Here is a 10,999-nt window from a genome sequence, read left to right as displayed (position 1 = left end):
ATTGGCTAAAAGACACATCACTCGCACACGCAGAGGCGTGTCCAGCACGACGCTGGAGGCTCTATTTCCGGGTGCAGTTACATCTGCTGGTTGCTCAAGTTATTCCTGTACGTAAGGTATGATCATCTTCAAGGCTTGTGTGCAGTTGTGTCTTTCTAAGTACGTGTAGAGGCACAGTTTTTATGATTAACTATTGCGGTTGTATGTAATATCCCTTTATAAAGTTAATCATTAACGTGATCATTACAGTTAACTTTGGCGCCTTGGCTGCTTTCCACAACACTTCGTGGAAGAGGCAGCCTCCATGACTCTCAGGTAACTTCTAAATGAACTTGGACATAAACATTTTTAAATATGACTTAATTATTGTTTTTATTATTCTGTCGCATGCCATCCCTGCCTCAATCTGTCTTACTCTCTCCTCCACAGTACCCAGACGTGACCAACTGCAGAGACAGAGGGCTTATAAAAGCTTATGTGACCACAGCAAAACAATAATAAACTAATATCTCTGGTCGATAAATCACCACAAGATTATGTGTCAACTGGTTCCGGAGATACAGAGATGAGATGACATAACATACACATTCCCTTTAAGCCCCCAGGGATTGCAGGCTGGTATGCAATGAATGAAATAAAATGAAACATTTGAACCCCTATGTGTATACTGAAAACCGTAATTTACTAAATGTATCATTACTAATGTGTAATCCAGAGTAAAGCCATTATCAGTATTGGCTTTACTCTAACATGTAGTTGAATATGAATAACGGAACTGTCTTCATATAATAACAGATAAGTGGAGAAAATAACAGGAAGTGGCCTAAATCGAATACAAACAAAGGGCGAGGATGGCCCCTGAGATCCAGGCAGTGGTGCATGCTACCCAAACCTGGCTGCAGTCCTCCCGGCACATCCAGGTGCCCTTTGCCTGGCTGGAAGCCTGCGTGGAGTGGCTGCAGGAAGAAGCAGGAGGAGCAGGTCGTCTGTCACAGCAGCAAATCAACCAACAGGTAGGCAGGATGTCTCGATGTCTCTGTGCAGCTGAATCCAAAATCATCACAGTCTAGAGTTTGCTCTGTTGTCACGGAGATAGCTCAGTTGTGATATGATGATGACTTCAGTATGAGACTTGGGTGATGTGACAACAGGTGGTTGTTTATGGAGAGGGAGAGGATTACTCCCGTCTCTGTTCTAAGATGTCTCTTGCATTGGATGTGACTGTCATCTTGATCCCTCCCTGGCTATCCGCAGACTCCTGGTTGATGACCTTTGACCCCTTCCCAGTTGAAGCTTTAATTGGTTTTGAACTGGTGTTTACAGACAGCTGATTATGCTCTTTTCAGTATTCACTCAGTCTTTTGTTGAAGGTCCTTGCCGTTTCACCTATATAGTGTTCCCCGACCTGAAATATCTAGTCAATCAACAAAAAAATGAATCTACAGTTTTCCAAATATTGTTGACCCCTTAACAAACACACAGAGAGCACAACTCATTGAACCTTTTGAGCAGACGAGAATCCAAAGTCCAAGACCATGCACGGCTCCGGTACTGTCAGCTGAGAAGAGGAAGATCATGCTACAGTGGGCAGTGATCGGTAAAAGTGGGCGATTGAGGAGTGAAAGAACACCTCCTGGTCGGACAAATCCGGGTTTCTATTGCAACATCCTGATAGCAGGGCAATTCTTTTGTGTAAACAGCATGGATTCATCCTGGTGTCAGCTGTACCAGCTGGTGGTGGCGTCCTGTGGGGTATGATTTCCTGCATCATTTGTACACAGTACCTAAATATCGTTGCTGAACAGCTTCATCCTTCTGTGGTCAAAGTCTTTCTATTCTTCTCTTTTTAAATAGATACTTGGGAAGGATAATGCTCAATTTTTCAAGGCACAGATCAACTCCTGTTCGTTTCAGGAACATGACATGATATCAATTCTCTCAAGTGGCCCACATGGTCACTTGCACTTGAACAATTATGGTTAGGATGTTCATATAATGAACAAGAGACCTACTTTTTATTGATTCATAATTTGATGGCCATTTATGTCATGGAAGTCAACAGAAGTAGTGAAGTATAAAAATCTTGTCAAATAACTGATGTTACAGAGTGTCATAAAATAGGTCCTACAGTGGGAAATAAACTTGCTGTGAATGTTAACAGCTTAAATCCTCATGTGCCTCACCGCATGATCTGACATATTAGGCGCTGGACCAGTGGTTGTTGACGGACCTCAGGGACCTAAGCTACCCTGTTCTCCCCGAAGGACTCTCTCAGGTCCAGAAGACTGAACTCAGCGGGACCTTCTGTATCCAGGTACAGGCTTGTTGATCATATATTTTCACACTATATTTTTTCTCTCATGTTTATTGTTGCATGTTATGTTAGGGGCAATGCCCATTGATCAGTAGAAACTTATTAATTAGCCAGAGTTGGCCTAGAAAGGTAATTTTGGCCAGATATGAAAATGCACCTTTAAAAATCTAATAAAACAGCCATGTTAAAAATTAAGAGGACAATATATGAAGCTTCAGCAGGACACAGGTGAAAAGGATGGGAAAAATACAAATATCAGCTGTAACAAAAACCCATAGAACATCCTGTTACAGAGGAAATGGCAGTCCACTTTGAGCAAAGAAATAATCAGAATATTTCCCATTGTTAAATGGAGCTGTCATGGTAAAATGCTCTAATGTGAATATTGAAGTTTGTGTTTGTGGGATCTTAGAAATATGTGGTTGAAGGTATCTTTTTCTTAATAATATAGCAGTCTAAATGATTCTCATTCACTTTACCATGATGCAGAATACAGATTATAATTCAATAAGAAAGAATAACGCGGTTATGCTGCGGTGCAATTTGTGGGGAAAAAAGATGATTGGAATATGGGCAGAATCCATATTATAACAAAGCAACACTGGACTTCAGTTTTCATTCATATGGCAAATGGAAACTCAGCTGGAAACCCTTTTACCCCCAGAGCAATTAAATGTAAATTGGTTCCAAAGACTCAAAGATGGGAGCCACAAGATATATGTTTCTCTCACAAATAAGAATGGCAATTCAAGAAATTCTCATTTACGTATTTATAATTAGTTTTTTTTAATAAGACTGTAGTTTTTCATTTCACTAGATATTTAAGAAATTCATATGTAGGGAAAAGGCAACGTACTCAAAGGTCCCACTGTGTTTTAGGTTGACTCGGTACTGGACATCAGTCAGCCTGCATATGGTCAGATGCAGAAGTGGAGGGGCTCAGATTGTGCCAACGACGAGGTGTCTGCTGTCACACAGTTCACCCAGAGGCCCTGGGAAGCCAGACCAACCCGTATGCTACTATTGCAGGTCAGAGGCATGTATGAAATAAAGTAGGTGTAAAATAAATCTTGTATTTGGATGTTGTGCTTTGTAAAATGACGTCACAGTGGACCAGACAGAATGAACCTTACATGAACAGAATGTTTGATATAAGTCGTCTGCCTCTCAACTAAGACAAATTCATTGTCGTGATAACCAAGACAACCCAGCCATGAAACAAAGTTTAGGAGCTGTATTATTAAAAACAAAAACAAATCACAATAGTCTGAAACTAAACACTTTTAGGCATCTTCAATGAGCCGCGAGGGACTAGAGTGTATTTGACATTATAAATAAAGTGTTACCAGTGCTATTTACCAGTGTGTACAAATGTACTCAATCAACTGTACAACCTTATTCTATGAGTGGCTTTATCTTTATGCGTTTAGTTGGGTAGAACAATGCAGAACTCTGCTTTTCTTCCTAACTGAATCAGAATGGACAGGTACAATCAGTGGGAGCATATGAAAGAGTAAATTGCTGGAATATAAGGCGCAGAGAGACTGTAATTTTCACCTTAAGTAATACACTTGTCACCACTCTATGGTTTCTCAAGAATAGTGCTGGTGTTGCTTAGAAACCTTGCAGTGGCTTTTTTCTTTTTTCTAAGACCTGAAGTCTCAATTCTAGGAGTCATTGGATGCATGGGACCCACCGTGGTTTAACATACAATGGCATACTGTAAAAGGCAGGTTAATAAGACGGATACGTTGATAAGCTTTTACCACCTTCACTGGTTTTGGGAAGTTTTGCAGCTAAACGACCTACCACTGAAAATGCATAGAAATATTTTCATGCCATTTGATCTTCTACTTTTATAATTTCTCAGACATTTTCGAGAAATGTTTCCGGCTAGGGCAGCAATCATTTTTAACCCTCTGTGGTAACAGTTTGAGAATTTTAATCTTCAATCATTTCACAATGCTTTCCCTGTTCAGCTGTTCCTGGTCAAATACACTGTCTCTGTTGAATAGGTGACAGATGGAGTCCAGAGCTTGGAGGCCATGGAGTATCAGTCTGTCCCTGCACTCAGCACAGCTCTAAGGTTAAGAATCAATCTGTTAAACATTTAACTGCATCGTGGTGTCTAAGCATGTTAAGAGACAAACCATGACTCTTTTTCTTTCTTTCTTTCTTTCTTTTTTTGTAGCAATCTATAGCAACTGTGTCTCTAGTTTCAAAATAAAGAATCTGTTTAAACTTATAGAAGCTAAGAAAAACATATTGAATGCTCTTAATTTTTTTAGTATGTTATCTTTTTGGTGGAAATATAAAGGAATCTGAAATTGGAATCTGGAATTCTGAAAAGTTTATAAACATAGTACATATCTACATATCTATCTATAGTACTATATCACTGTAGTTTTACTACTAAAGTTTTAGTACCGTATTTTAAAAATGTAATCTTGTAACCCTCAGGCCTGGTGTGAAGCTGCAGCTGCAAGGGCAGATGGTCTGCAGACTCGGGATGCTTCTGTTGGGGCCGAACAACATCAAGGTTCTGGGTGGTGAAGTGGAGGACCTGGTGGAGAGGAATAACCAGGTACACTGTTTGTTTCTGCTGTCTATCAAATCCAGATTTTTTTGTTGTTGATATGAATACTATTTGGACCTAACCACCTTGTGGTTCATTTTCATTTAATACAGCATTGAGATTAAACCTAGTTTAATGGCCCAGTTGCTGTTTACAGCTCTTAAAGCGGATATAAAAACAAAATCCCAGCTGTTGTCATACAGCAGTGTAAGGCATGCGATAATGTATACAGGTTCAGTGGTATATTTCTACTCTGGCAGGGCAAGGTGCTGTGTCGGACGCTGGGACTTCCTGAGGAGCAGCAGGAGGGCGGAGAGGCCCCCCCAGCACCACGACGAGGTATATTCAAATCTCTTCAACTATTTAGATTTTATATTAAAAAAAAGGCCTGTTTAAGAAGGAAAAGTGACGCCTTCTTTCTCATATAAAGTTAGCCATTTTAGAAATTAAGATAATCCTGATGTAGTGCCTCGTTTGTTTTCTCTTCAGGAAACCAGGAAGTGGAGGACCTGGAGCTAGATGATGCAGAACTGTTGGCCAGTCTGGAGCCCCATGAGGAAGGGGAAAGGGTTCATGTGGGGTCGGTTCCAGACAGTGGCTACGGTACGCTCAATGAGACCTCCACTCAGTCCTCGAGAAGCTCCTCTGTCAGGAGCCTTGTCTCAACAGCCTCATCCAGGTGGGTGGTTAAAGTTGACATTTTGATGCTGGAACTCCTCGGTGTTCACCGCCGGGCAAATATACTTTGACATTTTGAATTTTAGCATAATGTTTGTCTTCAGAAAAAATATCAGCATTTATCCTTCCTCTACTTTAGGAAGCATTTACCACTTTGATTCTATTTCTTATAGACAAACATATTTTCTATATAATTTTTGTCATTGTTGGCATTGCTGTCTTTATCTCTGCATGCTGTCCCCGAACCAACAATTTCTGGCACAATCAGAAACAAATTAAACTAAATTGCCACATAATTTGATCATTTTGATTCGAAAGACAAAGGTAGTTTACTACTTATGATTTAAAAACGAGCTGTCTGGTGTCAAATTATGTTCAATTTACCAACTTCAGACATTTCTCAAAGCTAAGACTTTTGTGTAAACCAGACTTTCATCTTATATCTTGATCTCATTGTAGCTGTAGAATGTAGTGTAAAATGTGACATGAGCTGTAAAACCAAAGTTTACTTTTTGGGGTATACCTCTGGTACAATGGGCCCAACAACATTGTTGAAAATACTTGATGGTTTGAAGCTATATTATTTCAGTCCAACATTATTGGCTGGTCTTTTGCAGAACTGAAGCCTCTGCCCGCTCTTACAGAAGTGGTTTGGCCCACAGCAACAGAGGTGGTTCGGTTCAAGGTCATCGCCACGGTAACGAACAAAAGATCTCAGACCACAACATGGCAGTCGAAGACTTTCCTGATGAAGACTTTGACAATCTTCCTCTGGATGAGTTGGACAATGTTGTTTTTCAACAAAGTAACAATGTTACCATGCAGTCTGTCAGCGGTCCCAGCAGCTCGCCACAGAGCAGCGACAGAATAACGGGAAATCCTCACAGGGCAACAAAAGCCCAAACTGCTCAGTTTGAACAGAACACTTTGAATGGCGCTGGCTCACGGCTTGGTTCTAGCAACTCAAGATCCACCACACAGAAAAGAGACTATCAAGGCTGTATTAAGGAATCTTCAGGGCAGGTTTCTTCCCCAGCAGCAGCTTTACAGCCATCAGATGAGTTAGGCTTTGTTACTAACGATGAGAGGGATTTCATGGATGACGATATGGACTGCTTACTTGCAGAGGTAGAAACTGGTTTGACTGGACGGTCAAATCAGCTCCAAGTTCAACAGGGACCAAGCAGAGACCAAGAGAGCTTTACCAACAAAACAGAAACTTCAGGCTCCAGTCGTAGACTCACCAGCGACTCATCAAGAAGTGTAACAGAAAGTTTTTCTTTTGAGAGCTCACACAACGCACCTCAGGGGCAAAATTATAACCCAAACACTGCAGAATTTGATAGACTATCTGTTAAAATAGACCCACAGAGTGACAGCTTGGTTCCGGCTCTCACTCTGACCTCTCCACCTTTTACATATTTGTGCCTGCTAGAGGAGATGATGTCCAAACCACAACCTCACACCACAGAGATCCGAGTCAAAGCTTTCATTGTGACTCTGGTGGGGAAACTGAGCAGCAACAACGGCCTCTGGCGCATCTGCGCCACCATATCCGATGGAAGCGGTTACCTGGACGTGGAGCTGTCCGATCAGGTTTTGACGGGCCTGCTGGGCTTCTCTGTGGCGGGAAAGGCGGTTTTGAAACGTGACCCAGCCCGGAGAGGTGAGCTGGACACTGGCATGAGGAGGTGTCAGGAGGAGCTGGTGGACATGTGCTGTGTTATGACCATCGAGCTTGAACCAGACGGCAGAAAAGCTGTGGTGACCAAGGCGGACCCGGTCAATGAGAAAGTATTCCAAGAGCTGGAGCAGAGGGTGAGAGACAGGAGAAAATAGACAGAGGAGTGGTTGAGGGAAAGTGGGCGATAATGAGAAAATTACAGGCAGCGGAGAAGAATATATTGCTTTGAGCAGAGATGAAAAATTGCAAATATAAGCATCACCTAAAAAAATTCTCCCTCATGTAATAAACTAAGGTGTTTTTTGGTTTTTTTAAAGATTGGTGATCAACCTGCCCTTCTGCTTTAGATTTGTAGAGCAGAATGTGTGAACTGGATGTCTGATGACAAGCAGGCTATGTGTTGCAATGCATCCCATCTGCTATATGTGAATGTGACATTCTGTCATTTGTCATTACAGGATTTCATTCATCTATTCAAAGACCTTTTTTTCTGCTTGAAATGCACTGCATCACTCCCAAGCAAATTAAAACAGATCTATAATATCTACAATGTGAAGTAAGTTCAAACTTCCAGGTTGTATGTAACATTAACAACTCTGTGAAGAGAGGAGAGAAGCATGTAAGATTAGAGAAGGGAATCGGGGGAGAAAATAATTTGTACTCTGATTGTTGTAATGAATTGCCAGCCTTTGCATTCATTCAGTACATCCATTACTTCTGACTGAAAAATTATTGAATATCCAAGGGCAGCATGGGTCTTTAATAAACTCCCCCGGAGGAGATGAGAGGAAAGGGAGATAAAGGAGAGGCCATGATTTCCGATTATTTCTGTTCATTTCTGTTCATTACAGAGCCTTGTCTGTTTTTGTCTTTGATGAATAAACCCCAAATTTGATGCCGTGCCTGTATTTACTGTATATTGAAATAAAATTGTTCTGAAGGTTTTACTATTTTTTGACTAATAAGACATGCTTGAAGTAAGGGCTTGCTGCTAATTTTATCTTTTTATTCTCCTTGACAAATGAGTATTGTATTCCTCAAGAATAACTATAAAAACAATAACTGGACACGGTTGCAGTGTTTCATTTGGTTTGTAATAGCTTTATTAAACACATCTTTGGGATATTCATAGTTTAGGCACACATAACAGTAATCAAATGTAGCCCTGCAGTATTATGTGGTTGTGTAGCTCTTCAGATGTGTCTGAAACGTCTCTTAAAGATGAATCATCTCAACAATTTGTTCTACTCAAATTGATTTGTGTCTTGTTTGCCATCATACAATATAATTAGGTGTCAGTCTCTCACTTCAATTGCCTCAATGTGAAAATGTATGCAAGTACATATGTGTGCTTACATTGTGTGTGTCTGGGCTCATACATGTTTGTTATTGGTGTGCACTTCCATTCAGGTAGCTGGTCTCTGTTCATTAAGGGCTAATCAGGTTGAACGTCTAAATCAGGGCCCTGCTATGCATGTCGATAACCTGTTATGTGCTAATGAGGCCTGATGTGATGGAGGGGGGCGGCAACCCATAGGGAGATACAAGTGGAATAAATATCGGTTGATAGAATAAATGAAACAAGAGGGGAGTGTTGCCTCAGTGATGCTGCAGTCCTCACTTTATACATACTGTATATATTTAACTGGTAATTAATGAAAGGTGGCTCTATGGGGAGGACCCTGTAGCTCTTTACACCATAAGCAAACTTATATGAGAAATACATTTTGTGTCATGTTAAACAGGTGTATATAGGGTAAAGAAGTAACAACAAAGACGAAGGAGAGGGAGAAATTACTACATGGGGAATAAGAGAAGTTAAGGCCCACTTATAAGTGTACTACTATTATATTAAAGTACCATTATATTTAAATAGTTGTTATCGATTTAAGTTCACCAGGACAAATTGTATGTTGAAAGTCAAAAACAGCTGTATATGATGGTTTGTTGATTTAAAATGTAGAGCTATAAAAAGCTCCAACATGGAAGGTAATTTGAATAGAACATGAAAATATAAATTAAAATGTAAAAAAAGAATGTTGACAAAGATTATGATCAAAAGCTTTTTTTTCTTCTGCTGTTTCAAAAGGTCAAGAATAAACTACTTCTCAACATTTAATTCTCTGTGGACAACAAGTCCTTAAAGTGCCCAGAAAAAAATGAACAAACTCCATCTGTTGATGCAGATCATGTGATAGAAAGTAAGCTCAATATTTTGTCAAAAGATTTTGTCAAAGGTTTTAGTTTTCATCATTCTTTTGAAGGGATTTTTTTCGTACAAATTAACAACTGAGTATCTGATAATGTAAATTAATATATAACACAATGATAATGTGCATTTACTCAATTACTTTAAAAATATATTTTTTTATATATATTAATATTTATTTCTGCTTTTTACTTCAGGGGGAAATATTTGAGTTGTATCTGCTTGAAAGCTTTTACACGTATATAAAAATGATCTTCAACACAGTAAGGTAGTCAAAATTAACCTAACCTCAAACGTCAATCTGTACATTTAATTGTTGTTAATATATCAATAATAATAACCCATGAATATAATATGTATAATAATATAGTACACTTAAAGGGGCAAATGCATAGTGGGTTGTTTTATTTTTTACATTCTAGATTTATTTTACTGATTCCAAGTTAAATGTCCAATGCAATATTGTACCAAAGTATTTTTTATTTTACATTTTTACATATCTGAGTACTTCTTCCATCAGTGCTAATATAAATAAATAAATCCTTCAGCGGTAAATATTCAAGACGGAAGTGGGCAGGAAAAACAGTACACAGGACATGAACCAAACATTTACAGCAGGAATCCTTTAACGAAGCTTATGACCTTAATCATTTCCTCCGAAATATATTACATGTGCATTCTGGGTCGGAGGTTCATTGAAAGGCTGGACTGCACAGTCTTGTGAGGAAATTACAATTTTTGAGTCTTTAAAAGTTTGTCATGCAGCAGCGCATGATAATCGAGATATTTTAGAAGCAGCATGCGAAAGTGCTCGACAGCCCTAATAGCTTTCCATTTGCAATATTATATCCTCGATGTTAGTCTTCCACTTCTGTCTTCAGTTCAGAGCGGTAGTAGGGAGAAAAAAATATGCTTTTTCATTCCCCTGTGAGTTTGGATGTACCTTTCCAAATTGCAGATAGCAGGCGAGCGGAGGAGACTGAGACAGGAGGGACAGAGCGCTCACATTGGAGACGGAGCACTGCGCTAATTTCTCTAATGTTCATATACAGCTGCACTGTACCTCTTTGGTCATTACAAATATCAATGAAAAAAGTACATGAGCAATTCTAATACCCCTCCTGCTGCAGCAGATGTAATTTTCGTTGCCCTATTACATTTATTAATGAAAAATCCACTTAGACAGCTCAACCTCTCTTTTAGGCCCCCATCAAAATGAGCAAATGGTTTCTCTTCATGGCAAAAACATACCTCTTTACGTGTGTGTGCGTGTGTGTGTGTGTGTGTGTGTGTGTGTGTGTGTGTGTGTGTGTGTGTGTGTGTGTGTGTGTGTGTGTGTATGTATGTGTATGCTTGCTGAGGCTTGAGGATGTGAATCATTAAAGGAATTGAAAAATATGAGGAGCCTCGGACCAACAATAAAGTACCTTTCTACTTTGTTTTCGCTCATCTGGGTGGATTGGAAGGGATGATTTTTGTGATTTGAAAAGAAATGATGAAAGCCTCAGAACAAAGTTTTTTTGGCATGTTCATTTATTT

The 10,999-nt window shown here is 39.6% G+C and overlaps 1 protein-coding gene across 2 annotated transcripts; it reads left to right on the top strand.

The window, feature by feature from the left end:
• The first annotated feature begins 10 nt into the window (after positions 1-10).
• Positions 11-8,465, top strand: rmi1 (RMI1, RecQ mediated genome instability 1, homolog (S. cerevisiae)). Of its 2 annotated transcripts, none has more exons than XM_054611727.1 (11): positions 11-116; positions 250-315; positions 430-618; positions 796-1,013; positions 2,204-2,314; positions 3,194-3,343; positions 4,330-4,400; positions 4,775-4,898; positions 5,150-5,228; positions 5,379-5,568; positions 6,185-8,465. In XM_054611727.1, exons 4-11 carry the CDS (start codon positions 852-854, stop codon positions 7,404-7,406), a joined length of 2,109 nt encoding a protein of 702 aa, XP_054467702.1. In that variant the 5' UTR covers positions 11-116; positions 250-315; positions 430-618; positions 796-851; the 3' UTR covers positions 7,407-8,465. The 2 variants fall into 2 exon arrangements, with proteins under 2 accessions (XP_054467702.1, XP_054467703.1); XM_054611728.1 differs by having other exon boundaries at positions 48-107.
• The last annotated feature ends 2,534 nt before the right edge of the window (positions 8,466-10,999 follow it).

This window comes from Anoplopoma fimbria, chromosome 13 (assembly GCF_027596085.1).
Source record: "Anoplopoma fimbria isolate UVic2021 breed Golden Eagle Sablefish chromosome 13, Afim_UVic_2022, whole genome shotgun sequence".
Lineage (NCBI taxonomy): Eukaryota > Metazoa > Chordata > Actinopteri > Perciformes > Anoplopomatidae > Anoplopoma > Anoplopoma fimbria.
The sequence above is the reverse complement of the archived record's forward strand: the minus strand, read 5'-3'. Positions and strand labels throughout refer to the sequence as shown.